At 42.1% G+C, this 19,530-nt stretch overlaps 1 protein-coding gene across 1 annotated transcript in view; it reads right to left on the reverse strand.

Moving 5' to 3' along the window:
* The window catches only part of BTBD9 (BTB domain containing 9), a 187,849-nt gene that overhangs the window by 71,027 nt on the left and 97,292 nt on the right, over positions 1-19,530 (reverse strand). Inside the window, exon 6 of the mRNA XM_056853291.1 lies at positions 6,603-6,712. Coding sequence (XP_056709269.1) covers positions 6,603-6,712 — 110 coding nt within the window. The remainder of the gene's footprint in view (positions 1-6,602; positions 6,713-19,530) is intronic.

The following is a 19,530-nucleotide window of genomic DNA, read 5'->3' on the forward strand; positions in this document are numbered from 1 at the left end:
GTGGCTATTCTTCTTTCATTACTAGAGGGCTAGCGCAGATCTTTCTCAAATTTCTATGGAGTAATAAATCCAATTATAAGCCTTTTTTAAAAAAAAAAATGGAATTCTTAACTGACGGTCACGGGAAGAAATTTAGCCAGAGAGTCATTTTTCTAATCTTGGCATTTGGCTGCCATCTTGAAAAAGGGCCCCCACAATTAACAAAATGAATAAACGTTGATACTATAAACATATTTTGAATTTCTAAAGCTGTTAAAAAAAGGTATTAAAATAACCTGTAAAATTGAGTGGGTAATATTCAGCTGTTTTGGAACTACTATCCATCAGTGCAATTTCTTCTCGAGAATTAGTATGTTGAGTGTTTGAAGAAGTACTCAGCTGTGAATCAAGTATGCTTGCATTTTCTGCCTTATATCACTGATTTGAAATCCTCTGTCAATATTACCATTGTCTGAGAAGAGGTACGAATTTCAGAGTACTTACAGCTTTGCCATAGAATATTTCTGCTGTTAGCAGCTTATGGAAATGTCAACTACCTATGATACCTGTCCTTGTATTACTGATGAATGACAACACTGAGAGAAGATGAAAAGATGCACATGGCTATATATTTTCTTTTTTGCTGACTGGCAATAGTCACAGCAAGCTCTCCTCAGACAGCTTATTGAAACTGTTGCAAACAAAGAATCCAGAAACAAAAGAAATGGGGGAGGGTGTACTGGACTTATCAATAATCTATCATAGGTTTCATTCAACATAACATCATATATCTCATTCCAAGCCAGGTCATAGACTGTGGATTAACTGATCAGAAAAATGGAGATAGGGACAGACCAGGGGGGAAGTTCCCTACAAACCTGTTGGAAGTTACAAGTTTGCAAATAAATCTGAAATCTTATATCTGTATCTCTTACATATATATAGGATACAACCACACATCGGGTGTGTGTGTGTTAAAGCTCTCTAAAATAATAAAATCTATGCCTGTAGCTTTAAGAAAAGAATGTACACTGAGCTCTCGGTCACCATTTTGGAGGTCGGCAGACAACCATAACAATATTGCTGAGCTTTCCAAGTCTTGGTTTCTGTAAAGCAAAGCCGTTCCGCAGAAACCTTTTTCCAGCTCTCAGCCAACACAGGACATTATCACCACAAAACAAGACCTTTGCAACAAAGACAAATGCAATCAAGAGCAAACAAGAGTGGGCAAATGATTGACTGTACTGTAATAAATCAAGTCACTGACCTTCTAAACAGCAGAAAAGAGACTACCATGATTTTAGAATTTCTGCTATGAATTTTTTGCTCTTCACAGAAGGAGGCATATTCTACAGATCTGTCAAATCAAACCTTGTAACACTGATACACTTCCAGTGGGTCTCATTGCTATCAACTTATCATGCATTAACAAATGTTGGGCTGATACAGAATAAAGTTACATAAGCAAGCCATGGTCTGAAGATGCCTACCGTCTCTTTAAGCATGATGAAACTGACATTCGCAAGCAATGGTGTGCGATGAAAGGGTGGCAGAGGAAGGGGCAGGGAGCAAGCCCCATCTGCTCAACAATATAAAGACAGGGAAAGAGTCGAAGATCACGCTAGAGTTTACTGAACAGCAGCAGAGAAATAGTAACCAGGTATCTGGTATGGTCCCTGTGCCTTTACAAGCTGCTCCGTGGTGTAGAGGTTACAAGCAGTGGTTTGGAGCGGTGGACTCTGATCTGGAGAACCAGGTTTGATTCTCCACTCCTCCACATGAGCAGCGAAGGCTAATCTGGTGAACTGGATTTGTTTCTCCACTCCTACACATGAAGCCAGCTGGGTGACCTTGGGCAAGTCACAGCTCTATTAGAGCTCTCTCAGCCCCACCTACCTCACAGGGTGTCTGTTGTGGGGAGGGGAAGGGAAGGTGATTGTAAGCCGGTTTGCGTCTCCCTTAAGTGGTAGAGAAAGTCGGCTTATAAAACCAACTCTTCTTCTTCTGGGCGATGGGAGTGAGCCCTCCCTATCATAGCATGCCTGTGAGCAGGGTGGACTTGCCCAGAGGATGGCTGCCTGAGTCAGGGTATGCTGGAACTTGCCTGGAACCAGTGAGATGGCAGCCCCACGGCTGAGTGCCAAAATTTACACTGGTCACTGCAGTATTGCACATACTGCACTAGGAATGTCATCCTTCCAGAACCCCTCTCCTCCCTGTTGCATCAGCACCGGCACAGTTGCCAGACAGAGACCTAAGCAATGATGATGAACAGCACAGTGGTCGTGATCACTGCAGCCATGTCAGTGGGATCCCAGTACAGTCGGTGGTGCCCCCATGGAGGAGGAGTTCCATTTGCCAGGATACCTTCTTGAGGGACAAGCCATAGCTTTCCAAAGAATACTTACTCATCCACCATGTGGCTTGCACCTCAACCGTATCTACTCCATCTGCTTCTGCAGGGAAATAATTGCTATGATGGTTGGCCAACAGTTCCACAGAACATAGTGGAGTAGCTGCCAGCACCACCCCAAACTCCAGTTTTGTTCCATCCTCTACCTGGGGGGGGGGGAGGAGCCACCCTGGCAAGAGACCGTGCTAGCTGCCTGGTACAGGGCTTGCACACACACACACACAGAGGCATCATAGCCAGCACTCCTACATCTGTTTCCCTGAGAGCATGCCCCCACTGCATGACATGGGGCATACTGCTAGGTGCAGCTGCCTCAGCTTGACCCCATACTCACACCCCACTGGCCTCGGCTGTAGGAGCCTGCATTGCCGAGGTGGCACACAGGGTTTGGGAGGGGAATGAGGGAGGTGGCTGCAGACGCCTGAGCCAAGCACGCTTGATCCCCATTTCTTTCCACATGTCACTGTGTGGTTACACCTTCAGTGTAAGTGTCTGGAGATGGGGTACATGTACACGCTACGTGCACATTCTGTGCATTTCCTGCCACCATAGTGAAACACTGTGGGCACTAAGTGTGTACGTTACAGAGCGACAGAGTCTTGTGCTGCTTGCCTTATCTTCTGAGTTAGGTTTATGGCTCAAATTTATGTAGTACTTGGGGGGGGGGGGTGATTGGATGCAAGGGAGGGTGTTTGGCTGCAGCTGGAGAGGGGTGCAATTGGCTGTTGCTGGCACCCTGTGCTATGCTGGGGCTTGTGGGCAGGACCTGGAAGGCAGGAGAGTTGGAAGGATGACATTCCCGGTGCAGTATGAGCTGGCTGTGGTGACCAGTGTGACTTCTGGCACTCTGCCATGGGGCCGCCATCTCACTGGTTCCAGGCCTGTGGGGGAGACATTTTGTCTTTTCCGTCGCATGGGCGAGGCTGCAGTTTTTGCTGGTGTAACTTTATGCCTGTTCCAGGGGGTGTTCACAGGCTGGGACAGCTTAGGAAGCCAACTAATCCCTGCCATGCTCCTGGGTCTGCCCCTTCCCCTGCCAACACAGAGGGTTGTGCCAGCTCTGGTGGGAGTCCATGGCGTTGCCATGCCAGCATCCAGCCGCAGCACAGCATGGCGGTACAATCGCATATCTCCAGAATACACCAGCGTAGCCGCTGGCAGGCTCCCTGAGCACTCCTCCCAGGATTGTGCTATAAGAAAGAAAGAAAGAAAGAAAGAAAGAAAGAAAGAAAGAAAGAAAGAAAGAAAGAAAGAAAGAAAGAAAGAAAGAAAGAAAGAAAGAAAGAAAGAAAGAAAGAAAGAAAGAAAGAAAGAAAGAAAGAAAGAAAGAAAGAAAGAAATTTGGGAACTCAGGAAAGTGGCAAGAGAAATGTCAATGGGGAAGTCCCAGCCAGTGCAAGCGCTTGCAACGAGTGATGCTTTGCTCACCCACTGTTCCCCCTGAGCCAGCAATAAAGAGGCATCCTTACACTGCATTAGGAGTCAAATCATAATTCACCTGTGATTAAATTACATGTCACCCTGAAGAACAGCCATGTATAGTCAAAGGTTAATAAGCAGTGTTGAAGCGAAACCTATTAAATAATAGAGTCTGCCCACGTTATTCTATGCAGAGAAGTCCAATATGGGGGGGGGGAGAGAAGGAGAGTTGGTTTTTAAATGCTGAGTTTCTCTAACACTTAAGGAAAAACCAAACCGGCTTACAATCACCTTCCCTTCCCCTCCCCACAACAGACACCTTGTGAGGTAGGTGGGGCTGAGAGAGCTGTGACTAGCCCAATGTAACCCAGCTAGCTTCCTGTATAGGAGTGGGGAAACAAACCCAGTTCATCAGATTAGCCTCCGCCGCTCATGTGGAGGAGTGGGGGAATCAAACCAGTTCTCCAGATCAGACTCCACCGCTCCAAACCACAGCTCTTAACCACTACACCACATATATGGCACAAACCACTGCAACCTGCCTCTCTGTTGTAAAACATATTCTAAATAAAGGAGAGACATTACTTGAAAAGCAAGTCATGAACCTACCTGAGATTGTTATTAACATTTTAAAATTAAAACAGGCAGAGTGCCAGGTTTTTAGGCAATATTTGGAACTGCAGTTACACACAACTAAGCATAAACTTCAGGAATTCAAGTCCAAGAACAACAGTTAGATAAAATGTTGCAAAACATTTGGTGATATTATCCTCTTACATCAGAATCACAAAAATAAGATTCTACAACTGGTAATAAAAAATAGCTAAAGCTCACAGGATATCCGAAAAAGTCTTTCATATATGATACTTAAAACCACAATACATTTTAATATACTATTTATTTGCCAATAAAAAAAGAAGGTTGCAACTGATCATCATCAGGTCAGAATTCAAATAAATTTTACACATGGTTATATGCCATTTATATGCTACATTTTCCCACAGATAATGACATCCTTTTAATATTTTGTTATTCTTTAGTAAAATTTAACACTTTTGAAAGGGTAACTTGCCATTTAATGTTGGCTATAAAAGAGACATTTAAAACTTTACAACCTTAAGCTTTGCAGGTTTTGCAATATCAGGATTTCCCATTTAGACTGGAGAAAAAATGAATATAAAACACTCTTTCAAGTCAGCAATCAACCAAGAAAGCTGGCACAGGGCTGCTTCTGGAACCCAAGGCACTTTAGCATAGGATCAACTTGTAATGGAAAAATAATTATGATACAAATTTATCTGAGAACCTGAATCTATAATCTGCTGTATCACCAAATAATTATTAATGTTGAAGTGCAATGACTGCTGAGCCAGCATCACAGCATCATGACCTCTTTCCTTTATCCCTTAGAAGCTCCTTGATCCATTGATCTTGAGCAGCACAGTTTTGAATCTAATGTTTGGGGGATAGAAGGACTGAGATAAATTTTGCCACTGCCAATGTAGCCTTGGGATCCCTATCACTTAATAAAAAAGGAACTGTGTCAGACACAGAGGCATTGAGTTTATGTATTAAAAGAGGAGAGAGATATCATGCTCTAAGGTCCTCATAGAAATCGCATTCCAAGAGCACATGAACTAATGAGTCAATGGAGCCAGAAGAGCACGGACAAGTCCTTTCAGAGTACGGTAAATTCAAAATTCTGCCTTGCATAACCATTGAAGGGTTAGCGTTTAATCTAGCTAGAAAGAAGGCTCTAGATAGGCGAGGAATTGTCAAAATGTAGGTATAGGCAGGCATGCCACGTGGTGGTGGTATTCCAGAAAACTGAGATGAGCAAATGTGACGAGCATGAAAAGATGTGCTATCATAATCAATCTCTTGATTGATCTATATGAGTCATGCTTCAGAGAAACTAGGTAACCCTCAGTGCTAAAAACAACTTACCGGTAAGTTGTAGCTTAAAAGCAAACAACCATGGCCAAGCTTCAAGCGACATTTGGCCAAACTAGGAGCAAAGGGTAGCAGCAACACATCAAGGGGCATGTAACAGTTTTCATAAAAATTGAAGCAATGGTAAATTTATGGACTCGTTAACAGCTGTTATCCAAATAGCAACACCAAAGAGAACGATTGGAATGATTTTTGCGTCATGGTTTCTACCACTGCCCTGGAGTCCAAAGGTAGCTTAGGTTGCCCTATCAATGCACTATCCTATACTACTGCTTCTGTTCTGGCAACATTGTCAGAAATATTGTATTTGCATGGGGTAACAATACTGGCTGTGTGCCACAATATCATATGGATACTGAGAATAGATACTATGTGAAAGCCAGAAACTAGAAATGGCTTACTTATCACAATTCTACATATACATCTTGAAGGCATTTAGCCAAACAAAAAGCATTTAAGCTTCCACAGAGACATCTATACTTGTGCAACCCAACAGGATAAGGTTTCATAATAGGATTTGCAGGTAGAATCTGTTTTGTCTGTCACTTTTTAATCCTACCTGCCCCTGAGGGTGGTTCTCCCTGTTTCCTCTCATAACTGTCTTGTGAGGTAAATTATGATGACTTGCCCAAGATCACTCAGTAAGGTGGATGGCTGAGGGAGTATTTTAACCCAGTTTTCCCATTCTTTGTCCAGCACTCTAATCACTACACCACACTGTTTCAAAGTCCACCCTGCTCCTCAAAATCTAGGCATATGACGCTATTGTAATTGTGTGCTACGGGCAACAATGGAAACAAAGAAACAAAGGAAGAAATTATGCAATCAAGTCACTTACCTATGAGACCTTTCTCAAGAGTAAAAGTTTTGTTGGTAAACATGCACTCAAAAGCCACAATATGGAAAACTTTGTTCACTGTGTTGTGTGTTCCAACTATTCTGATATACCTGAAAGGAAAGGAAATATACAAAATATAATACACAAAATTTGCAGACAATATTGGTTGTCAGTTCTACCAGGTTGTCAGTACTATCAACACAGTGGTTGGATCAGGTTAAACTGGCAATTCCCACCAATTCCCATTTCCCAACTGCATACCCCCTCTCATGTCATCCATCTGGGACCCCTATCCCCTAGGGCAGAATTTCATGGAGATCTGTAAGCCTTTTGGGGGCTTCATTCTGCCTTTGGAAAATTTAGCCTGGATCCAGCCCAGTAACTGAAAAATGAATAGCTTAAGTATTTCCTTTGCAGGAAGGCAATTGTTTCAGGGCTCAATATAATACTCAAGCCAAAGAAGTCTGATGAACATTAGGTATGGTGCAGAAAATTAAGAAGAAAACATTACTCCCCATTTGCCCCCCTTACATTTGTCACTACTATGATATTAATACTTGGCATTAGACTAAAGATATCCCATATTAAATCTAGCAACAGTAGATAATATTTGCTTATTAAAATATTTATATCCAGACTTTCCTTGTGGCTCAAGACAGCTCACAGTTCCAAAAATTAGAAACATACAAAATAGAGCAACATTTCCTCCTTCTACAAGAAAATGCATGTTGAAACTCCATTAAAAGTTATTGCATCACCTCCTAAACATTTTAAAGGTAATACCTTCTCAGGGAGCCTGTTCTACAAGGTGAAGGCCACTGTTGAAATGGACCAGGGTCCAGTAGATGCTAAATAGGCTACCTTAAGTAGGGCAACAACTAGAAGGTGGGAAGCAGAAGACTGTAGTTGGTGCATGGGGACGTAAGGGGAGACAGTCTTAGAAATGCTTTCAAGGTCATAACCTGCACCTTGAACTTGGAAACAAACTGGCAATCATTGTAGTTGTTTGCCATAGACAAGATGTGTTCCTATCAGTTACCCCCTCAGGCTGCTGCATTCTGAATCAGTTACAGTTTTCAGGTTGTTTGTCAGGGCAGCTCAAATTAGAGCATGTTACAGTTGTCCAAAAAGCATGAATTAGTGTGGCAAACTATATGCAGTTGATAGAAGGCACTCATGGCCACTGCATAAAACTGCTTTTCAAACAGCAAAGCTAGATCCGTCAGAACTCCAGGATCTTAACCTACTATGCAAATGCCAACTCCACGTCATCCAAAACAAGGGGATCAAAAGTGGTACTAGCTGATATAAAAACAACAACATGTGGAACAAGAGTTAGTACCCTTTCAAAACCTTAAAATATATATTAGATTGTTTTTACATGGTTACAACTGACTTCTAAGGAAAGCAAATCTGTACACAATTTAACTTAGTGTAGTTAATATGTCCATTATATATTCACATATCGAAACTACAAAAACTACTTGCTTCCATTTTTCATTGTGGAGACAAAGAAATCTTATTATTCACTATTTTGGATAACAATGGTTTCTGTGGCCAGGATCTAAACTGCCCTGTGCAGAAACAGTAAATGCTTTCACTCCTAGGGGAGGGGAGGGGAGAGATACCAATTATTCTTTCAAGTCCGTTAAACCCAAATCCAAATTTAACAATTTTCTTTGCATACCCCTAGTGTTGGAATCCTGTTGCATACAAGCAAGTTAATGCATGGCCCTTCAGAGTCTAGGCATTTTTGCCACACCTTTATTAAATACAGTAATATGAACAATCCAAGGCTTTGTTTAAAATAGAATACCTTTGAACTTCACTTCTAGCTATAGTGTACAACTTCCAATTCTGAATATTGCTGCAAAGTCGGATGGAACAGTTCTTGCTAACAGTGGCCTATTCACCCTTTATATTACCTCTGAGACTTCACCTTCTAAAAACAAGCATTAACCTTGAATCAATCTGTTCCCCTCCTCTAAAGGGAGAGAGTTCAGAGGTTAAGTTCTGGAAAATCCCAAATGGAGTACAACACGCTATCTCAGTGGAGTTGGAAAAGATAATGGGGGGGGGGATTAAACACGCCTCCCTATCATCCAAAGTGAAAAGGGTGTATTGTCAAATTAACAAATAAAAAGTGACAATAAGCCTGAGATGCCAGCTATCATATTTTCAACATAGTTATGCTATACGCTATCTTGGCAATTTGTGTTTTGCCACAGAACTAGTCAGTGCTTGAACAAGACACTTCCAATGAACACTGAACTTAATATAACAGCTTCATTTTCATAAGCATTTTGTTTCACCTGGGTTCGTTGTTTATATATTTTAAAGTGTACAGTGACTCTATTCACTCGTTTTTTTCATCCTCCATTCTCTTTTCACAGAACAACATGAGCTCTGCTTACCCTTAACATTGTCAGTATTGTCTTAATTATCAACAAGGAAGCCTGAACGGATTTTTCTTGACAGAGAGCCTTTCTATGACTATGACACAGTTTCAGCTCCCTTTGTAATCTTTCTTTCTTTGCTCCAAAAACTTCAACAAATCATGAGGAATAGTGACTGCATTTATGTAACCCAACAATTCTGTTCCTGGTTTCTTTGTACTTCCCAAAATGAGAGGAGTAGGAGATTTGAGAAATCCTTTCAGAAGCTGGGTAGAAGAGATCATATAATACATTTCTTATCGTACTTTTAAGATCACTCAAGGTAGCATATGAGAAAGAAGTCTTTCAAGAAATAAAAAGGAAATTTGAAGTCAGCAACATATGGTGCTATACTTGAGCTACTTTCAGCGGAATCCAGATCCAAATTATCCAAAATCAGCTTCCTTTCCTTTCCTTCAATTGTCCCAAACTGGGATAAATACAAGGCTCTGGCTTAAATGAAGCATGATCAAATCTCTTAACAATGAAACACAGACTTACTTACTAACATTAGAAGACACAGTAAAACCTGTGTCTTGATTGCAGGTGAGGGTCAACAGCAATGTTCCCTCCCCCAGCTCCCAATACACACCAAATTAGCACATTTTTTAAAATTAAAAAAATGATTTACGTTATTTATAGTCCGCCTTTCTCACCTGGACTCAAAGCAGATTACGCAGAGTGGACCAGCACAATCCACAGGGCGGGACATTCAATAAACAACACAACGGGGTTATGATTGTAGACCCATCCAGAAATATAAAAATGGAACCTAAGTACTAACGTGACACATTACGTGATGCAAGAATGACACTGTAGGAACCTGCTAACAGCAAGCTATACACAGTAGTGTTGACCACTGTCTTTAATAATTTATCCAAGTAATTTTGTGAATGATTTTGTGCAGTGCAGCCTTATTACTTGCACAGAAAAGGCCACTTGAGTAATTCTGTTTTTTCAGTTTGCAGAACGCGAGGAGAGGGAAGCCTTCCTGATCCCCTCAGCCAAGCAGTTCCATAATATGGGGGCCACAACAGAGCAGGCACATGTATGAGCAGTTGTTGATTTTGCCCGTTTGCAGGTTGGCACCTGCAGAAGGCCCTGCTCAGATGAGCGAAGCTGTCGGGTTGGAACATAGAGGGAGAGGTGGTGTCAAAGTTACGGAGTGTCCAAAGCCATGAAGGGCTTTGTATGTGGGAAAGAAATTAGGCCTAGTAATTGATAGGTAGCCAGTGGAGTGACTGCAAAATGGGAGTAATATGCATGCTCTGTCTAGCCTGTGATAATAGCTGAGCCACAGAATTCTGGACCAAACTAGAGTTTCCGAATTGATTGTCCAGTGCATTTCAATAGTTTTGATGTTATTGTGGAGTGGATCCAGGTGGCCAGAACAACCTTATCAAGGTAATGAGCCATCTTATAGGCTAGGCTGAGTTGGACCTTTTTGCAGCTGAATTAATTTGCTTCTCCAACAATAATGCTGGGTCTAGTATAACCCTGAGTCAGCAAGGGTCAGCTGAACTCCATCAAAAGTGGGAAGCATAATTTCCTTCAAGATCTCTGCCTTTCCGAACAGCATTGCCTCTATCTTTTCCAAATTTAGTTTCAATTTGTTCACTCTTAGCCAATTTACCATAGCAGCCAGGCAGTTATTCAGGACCTCTACTGCATCACCAGGAGATTTGGAAAAGGATATATAGAGTTGGGTGTCATCCAGACATTGATGACAACCAACCCCAAAGCCAAGAATGATTTGTCCTAAGGAATTTACATAGAGAATGAGCGATAGAACTGTACCCTGCGAAACTCCACAGGATACGTCCCACACTGATGACAACTGGTTTCCAATAGCAACTCTTTGAGTCCGATCTGTGAAGAATGATTTGAACCAGTTTAACATGCATCCTCTAATACCCACTTGTATCTCCAAGTGTCTCAACAAGATGTTGTGATCTACTGTAACAAAGACTGCAGATAAGTCCAATAAGAGGGGGGAAAAGAGGCATGGCTTTGTCTACACTTAGACAGAGGTCATCAACTAAAGCTAGCACAGCCATTTTGGACCCTGAAGCCAGACTGAAAAGGATCTAGAGCAAAGACGTAATCCAAGAAGACCTGGAGTTAGTCCGCTACTGCTTTCTCAATCACTTTGCCCAGAAAGGGCAGATTTTTTTTACATTCAAAGCCTACACTGAAACAGAAGATTGAGGTTTTTTTCCAGTGTTCACATTATTATCACCAACTGAGCTATGTGTTTTTGTTTATCTCAAGGGCATTAGGTCAATTTCCAATAGCTGTCAGGAAGATCACAGTATCATCAGCAAAAAGATTAAGTTTATATTGTTTGTTTTCCACTAAAATTCTGTAATATTTCTTCCATTCGTCTAATCAGAATTGCCATTGGTTCCAATGAAATAATGAACAAAAGCGCAGAATGCAGACATTCTTGTTTCACTCTTCTGTTGATCTCTGGGGATTGGACAGCCTCTCATTTATTTCCAGCAAAACAGTTGTTTTCAGATACATCATTTTTACCCAGTTGATAAATTCTGCACCAAAACTGAATGCCTTGAAATAAGTATAATTTGTATTCTGATTTTTGTCTGTTCAATATTCAAATATCTCATTTTTAGACTTCTTTCGTGTAATTAAGGTGCCTTGGATGACATCTACCAATCTTCTGCTTTTGGGGGATTCTCAAAATGCTCTATCCATTTTGGATACCTCCATGGATAATTTAGTCATTCATTGTAGCTCAAGCTTCTGTCTATATAATGTGTGATTGTATTGTGGGTAAGCTGCACAGTATTGTAACTTTTATGGGATAGCACACCAAAGTGGTTTGAAAAATATATAGAACACTGGCTAGTTAGGCTGTGTTGACAACTAAGGTCTAATCTTCACAAAAAGTAGTAGTTATTTGAAAAAGTGGAAGATATTTGAAGAAAGCAAAACAGTTAAAATACCTGGGAATCATGCTCCCCAAAGAGGAAGGGAAGGAGATTGTAAGCCGGTTTGATTCTCCTTAACAAGTAGAGAAAGTCGGCATATAAAAACCAACTCTTCTTCTATGAAACTTTGTATAATTTGAATTTTCATCCAGTTGTTCAAGATATATTTTTAAATGTCCTATTGGGTATCCTTGAAATTAACTTTAATAGGGAGAATAAATGTGTTCAAAATGATGGCTTTCTCCAAGCTATTATTTTTTATTTCAGAATCTCTCTATGGTAGTAAATTATTATTGTACTGAATAACAACATTCTAAGATGATGGTAGAAAATATGGCTAGATTTTATATGGAAAAGCAAAAGACCAAGAAAAGATCTAAAGTCAGCGCAGGGTAGCTGGAAAAATGGTGGGCTAGGTACACCTAAATTGAAACTATACTGTTTGCAGCCAGGCTGGTCTGGTTGGTTGAAAGGCTAAAACAGTATGAAGATGGAACCACAACGTCAATCAAGCAATATCTTGTAAAAATGTTAGTAGGTCTTTGGTCATAGATTTGGTTGTAGATAAAGAAAACTGGCCTCATTAAAACTGTGATAACAGTAGATCTCAGACTGTGGAGTTAACTCGTCACTGAAGAGTATCCCCACTACCAAGGAGAGGTGTGGCTGCTGCCTCCTTGCATGTTACAGAAACAATGACTTCTCTGATACCAGGAGTTGGCATTCTCTCTCCCCTGAGTCACTAGGGGTTACCACACTTGTATTCCCCACAATGTATTAAGAGTTTGAAAATGTTATAAAAAATACTGTTCGCACTTTCTATGTATTCCCACCAATGTATTAAGAGTTTGAAAACGTTATAAAAAATACTGTTCGCACTTTGTTTGGCCCCTTTAGCTGTGAAGACGTCTTGCAACCATTTATAAGCCGTGGTATCCAAAAACCCTTTTAAAGCAATGTTTTTTTATAACATTTTCAAACTCTTAATACATCGCTGGGAATACAAAGTGCGGTAACCCCCATTGTTTTGCATCTCAGTCTGTACGCACACCTACTGATGTATCCTCAACCTGGCCCTCTGAAAGGGACACTGCTGGTGGTGGCAACTGGCTTCACAACTGAGACGACCTCTGTGCTTTTTATCAGCATGGATTTTGGAGGTCTCACTGAAGTGTCAGTGGGTGCTGAAAGCTCCACCTGTTTTGATTTGTTCTTTTTCTTTTTATGGTCACTTGCTAACTCCGCAGAAGCATGCTATTTAATAGCCTTGAATGTCTGCTTCTGCATCTTAGATTCAGTAGACCTCTTTGCATGGGATCTGGGCATGTGCAAAGAGCAGCTGTTGTGGGTGAGGAAGCTCACACTCAATGTTTTATAGCTTTTAAAGGTTCCAGGGCAGACTCTGGGCAAAACTGAGATCTCATATGAGTGACACACAGAGACCACAACAAAGTAGAACAAAATTACAACCTTTGACAAAGTAAGTAGGCACAGTAATCGAATCACAGTTTTCCAGCATCTTCAGGTTAAAACCTTTTTGCAACCCTTTCTACGACAAATTACATACTGAGTTAACATGCTTGGAAAAATTGTCGATGGAAAATGGTAAACACATGCTTTCTGTGTTAGATACTGCATTAGTAGAAATGGAATGCAGTGACTCTAAAACCTACGTGAAAAAAATGGACAAAAGCTTTGGAGTGTGCTGTCAAAGTATATATCTGGAAATCTATTATGTCCTTCTGTTCTGTTTTCTATATCAGTCTGAAATTCAAGGATAATATAGTTAAAATGCAGTACCAGTGGCATTTACCTTCATGGTAGGTTTGGAGAAAAGTGATTGTCTGGATGGATGCTGCAGAACTGGCTTAATGAAATATTTTTTTTAAAAAAATAATAATGTTGGGATACTAGTTAGCTACCATTTGCTATTTTATGTACAAGAGATGGTTTGTTTATGAAGTATTTCTATGGTATTTCACGCATTTTCAACATTTATTGTACTTGGCAAATTTTGTAGTATTGTACCTTGTGCTTTTTCTAAATTGAAAAAAAGTATATCAGACAATGCTCCTGAAGAGAATGGGGAAATGGGGAACTGCAGTATTATTCACCTTAGCTTTATCTACTATAATTTGTATATAGAAGCATTTTTGTATTTGAGTTTGTTAGGCATGTATGTCTCTTTGTCTTAGAGATGCCTGACCTAATTGTTAAAAGAATGTATTCCTGCATTATATTTTAGTTTCCTGCTTCGTTTTACAAAGAAAGGAAAGTTAAATTTAAAGTAATTGTCAAGGGCAGAAAAAATAGCAGAAGGGCATAGTAGCATAGGGATAAAGAAGAAATTAATATATTTATTAATTATAAAGCACCTAAAATATCCAAGTGGTATCCAAAGATAAAATTTGGAAGGCCTTCTTCTCAGACTTACAATCTACTGATCATAGGAACATTTTCACATGTAAACATGATAAAGTTGTGTGCAACCATTAACTGAACTTGCTAAATATATTAAAAGGTGGAAGTGAAAATTAGGAAAACTGAGAGTCTTGCGGCCTCTTGAAGACTAACAAACGTATTGTGTGACAGAAGCTTTCACAGACTTATGCCACAATAATTCTAAATGTTTAAGGTGCCCCCAAACTATTGCTGTTGTTGCAACATAACCAATACAATTGATACTCTGGAATTTGAGAAATTAATACCTTGCAGATAAAAACAGTAAAGTGGCTGCCTGCAAAAATTACTGTCAGGCAACAAATAAGAACTTGCATTCATATCAATCATATATAGCTTCTTACTGATGCCACCATGAGAAATGTACAGTGTAACCCTAAACAGAGTTACATCCTTGTAAGTTGGTCATTTAGAAGGGCATAACTGTGTTTAGGATTGCAGTCAGAGTGAGAAGAGCTAATGTTCTTAAAGCTCTCTGCTTCAGGTCTCAGCACAAGGACAGAGACAGCTCATACCACACTCCATAGAATCAATATCTGAATGGAAGGCACAGATTTTAGAAGGCTTCCCTCTCTCTCTTTGAATGTCATTTCACAGAGGCAAAGTCAGTTTGAAACTCAAAAGCACAGCAGACAACTAGCTTTATCCAGTCTCTGGGGAGACACTACTGGAAAAGAGTGTGGATATTCTTCAATATCCCCAAGGCCCTCTACAGCAACTTAAGCAGATGGAAGATAATTAAACCTTAAACAGGGCCGAAGACAGCAGATACACAACAGATTGACCATCTCTGATGAGAATCAAAATTTTGGCAAGAGTACCAATCTACACATCTACAATTCCTGCTGTCTCCTTCACTTCCCTTCGACAAAACTGCAGGGCATGGGATCTTGTGAACATAGGATGCTGAGTAATTTCAAAAATATGGGAGGGGGGGAAACATATATCGAAAAAGGAGACCTATACTGTTTAATTTTTTCCAAGTTATTTTAACCTCCTTGTATGCTTAAAATAATGGTCTGAAAATCTATAAAGACCCTCAGATACTGCGAAGTATAAGATCCAGCTGCAGCTGAACACAACTTGCTCCCCCACTCACTGAAGGCCAAAACGTACTCCGAAATAAGTAGGATTTTTGATTGCAGTGGGTGGGGAGAGGCAAGAAAGTTGTGCTCCACAGGTGAAAATTCTTCCATCTGTATCAACACTCTGGTGAAACCAAGCCATTGTTCTAATTTATTTAAAATCCTAACTGAAAAGCACAGTTTGCCACCATCTTTTGTGAAGTCAGGCTGGCCCCTGTGACAACAACTGAACTGTTGGCCAACGAAAATGGGATAGTCTCAATAAACATACATAGCTTAATCAATTCCCAGGTCAAAAGCTGAAGAGAAAAAATCAAGATAGAATATTGGTTCTTGTAGGTTATCCGGGCTGTGTAACCGTGGTCTTGGAATTTTCTTTCCTGACGTTTCGCCAGCAACTGTGGCAGGCATCTTCAGAGTAGTAACACTGAAGGACTGTGTCTCTGAAGGACTACTCTGAAGATGCCTGCCACAGTTGCTGGCGAAACGTCAGGAAAGAAAATTCCAAGACCACGGTTACACAGCCCGGATAACCTACAAGAAAACAGAGTTGCACTTACCTGTAACTGCTGTTCATTGATGTCTTCGGTTCAGACACACATGTGGGACTGCGCCTGCGCGCAGGCCTGCCGCCGGAAAAAATTTAATAGCCTTAGTCCTCAACCCGGGGATGCCCCTCCCTCACAGGCGGGGCCGGCCTTCGCGCCGTGCAGCCCGCATGCTCCTGGGCGGGGCATCCCCTTCCCTCCTCAGTTCCTTCTCCGCCGCCGACCAAGACTGGCATAAGAGTACCAGCTATCACTTAATCCTTATACTAATAAAGTATTTCTTTCCGTTTCTAGGTCGACAGCGGGGTTGGAAGGGAGGGATGTGTGTCTGCACCGAAGACATCAATGAACAGCAGTTACAGGTAAGTGCAACTCTGTTTTCATCTTCTGTCTTCGGTGCAGCCCCACATGTGGGATAGTAGCAAGCTTACCCAATAGGTGGTGGGGTCGACTCAGGAGAAAAGGGTCTGCAGAACTGCTCTACCCACTGCTGCATCCTTCCTGGCCTGCAGGTCCAGAGCGTAGTGCTTCACAAAGGTATCTTCTGAAGACCACGTCGCCGCTCTACAGATGTCGCCAACAGGAATCTTTCTGTGGAGAGCAGCAGAAGAGCCCTGCGCCCTAGTGGAGTGAGCCCTAATGCCCAAGGGGCATGTCACCTTCGCCTGTTTATAGGCTATTCTAACAGCCGTGACCACCCACCTAGCTATAGATTGGGCCGAAGCGGCTTTACCCTTCTTGGGTCCCTGATAGCATACAAATAAGGACTTGGACCTTCTAAACTGCTTGGTATGGTCAATGTAATAAAGAAGTGCCCTTTTTACATCAAGGGTATGTAGTGTCCTCTCTGCCTGAGAGGAAGGATTGGGGAAAAACACTGGTAAAACTAAATCTTGAGCTAGGTGAAAGGAAGAGATCACCTTGGGTTTAAATTTAAAACTAGGGTGGAGGACCACCTTTTCATTATAAACCCTGAGAAAGGGGCTATCAATACGAAGGGCTGCCAGTTCCCCCACCCTCCTAGTCGATGTCACAGCCACCAGGAAAGCTATCTTAGCTGATAAAAAAGACAGATGCACCTGAGCTAAAGGCTCGAAGGGTGCTAGCATCAGTTTTGCTAGGACCAGGGAGAGTGACCATTGGGGCGTTAGCATAGGATTAGGAGGAAATAAATTATTAAGACCCTTCAGAAAGCGTTTTGCAAGGGGATGGGAGAAAACTGTATAACCCTCCACCTTATCGTGGAAGGCTGAAATAGCTGCCAAATGTACCCTTATGGATGAGACTGCCAGTCCCCTCTTGGTTAATCCCAACAAATAATCCAAGATTTTAGGAACAGGACAGGCAAAGGGAGAAAATCCCTCTTGATTCGCCCAGGTTAGAAATCTATCCCATTTTCTGTCATCGTGGTGGGCCAGTTCCCCCCAGCGAAGTAGGTTCGGGTGGTCTGGTAGTGGTTTGTAATTCCCCCGCGCTAGTTTTGTAAGGAGGGTGAACCATATCTGTCTCGGCCATCGGGGTGCTATGAGAATGCAGTCGGTGTTGTCTGCAGCTATTTTCCCCAGAACCCGTGCTAGCAGGGGGAATGGGGGGAAGGCGTAAAAAAGGCGGTTCGACCAAGTGAGCTGGAAAGCATCTCCCAGGGACGAAGGGTCGCTCCCCGCCAGAGAGCAGAATTCTACCGCTTTCTTGTTGCCCCTGGTCGCAAACAGGTCTACCTGAGGAGTGCCCCATTCTTGGAAAATGGGGAGGATAAACTGATCCTGTAGTTCCCATTCGTGGTTTGTGGTGAAAACCCTGCTCAGGGAGTCTGCCCAGGTATTATGGATCCCCGCTATATGCATGGCACGCAGGTCTATGTTGTGTCTCCCAGCTATTGCCCAGATCTTCTGGGCTTCCCTGGAGAGAGGAATGGAACCTGTGCCCCCTTGTTTGTTGACATAAAACACTGTGCAGGAGTTGTCCGACTGCAGAAGTGTTCTCGAGTTCTGGAGGATTTCTGAGAATGAGGTAAGAACGTAACGCATGGCTCTCAGCTCTAGAAAATTAATGTGCATCGACGACTCACTAGGAGACCATCTACCCTGGATATAGTGACTCCCGCAATGACCACCCCAACCCTCCATAGAGGCGTCTGTGGTGACTGTAAAACTTGGAGTCCAAAACCCCAGAGGGATCCCCTTTAGAAGATTAGGCTCGGAGAGCCACCATTGTAGCGATCGCAGAATAGGCCTGGGGATAGACAATCTATACCACTTGGAGTGGCGAGAGAAGTCGTAGGACCTGATGAACCAATTCTGCAGTTCCCTCATTTTAAGCCTGGCTAGAGGGGTTACTGCAGTGGTCGATGCCATTAGGCCTAATAATCTCTGTATAGAGACTACCGGTTGGTGTCTATATCTCATAAAATGATGAACTAGCCCCTTAATGGAGGACACTCTCTCATTGGGGAGGAATGCCCGACCTGCTGTGGAATCTAACACTGCACCAATAAACTGAGCCCTGGGGGAAGGGCTTAGTTTAGACTTTTTCAAGTTGACCATCAGTCCCAATTTTGAACAGATAGAGAGAACTAGATGCAAATTGACGGAGAGTGACTCAGGGCTAGAAGCCGTGAGCAGCCAATCATCGAGGTAAGGGTAAATTGTGCATCCCTGATCTCTGAGGAAGGACATAACTACTGCCATGCACTTCGTAAAAACTCTGGGGGCCGTGGCAAGGCCGAAAGGGAGGACAGAATATTGAAAAAATTCAGACCCATAGCGAAACATTAAGAAGTGTCGATGTTCAGGATGGATGGATGGAAATATGGAAGTAAGCGTCCTTCAGGTCCAATACTGCGAACCATGTATGAGGTGAAATAAGTTCCATCACAGAGGGTAGGGAAACCATTCTGAACTTGGAAACTCGTAAATATTTTTCAAAAACCTGAGATCAATAATGGGTCTAGAGCCCCCATCCTTTTTATCAACCATAAAAATATGAGAAAAGAAACCCAAACATGGGAGGTTAACCTTTTCAATGGCACCCTTTAGGAGAAGTTCACCTAGCTGGGGTGCAAATTCTGGGAGTGGGTTATCTGTCACAGAACTGGCAGGGAAACAAGTAGGAATGGATTTAAACTCCAGGTGGTAGCCCTGGGAAATAACCTTGAGAACCCAGGCATCAGAACAGATAGTCTGCCAGGCTTCAGAGAACTTAGCCAACCTATTCAGGAACGGTAGCCCCTCCTCTGAGGGTTGCGGAAATAGTCAGAACTTTTGTGAGGATTGTCTCTGATCCTTGTTTTGGGGGTTAGGGTTAGAGCGTTGCTTGAAAGCATGTTTCGGTCTGGGTTGCTGATGTTGGAACTTATCCTGTTGAGGATACGGGTGGAATCTTTGAAATCTCTGGTATCTGTTGAAGGAAGGGCCGAAGGATTGCTGACGGTATTGAGGTTTGTCCCTTTG

Source organism: Euleptes europaea, chromosome 7, assembly GCF_029931775.1.
Source record: "Euleptes europaea isolate rEulEur1 chromosome 7, rEulEur1.hap1, whole genome shotgun sequence".
In the NCBI taxonomy this organism is placed as follows: domain Eukaryota; kingdom Metazoa; phylum Chordata; class Lepidosauria; order Squamata; family Sphaerodactylidae; genus Euleptes; species Euleptes europaea.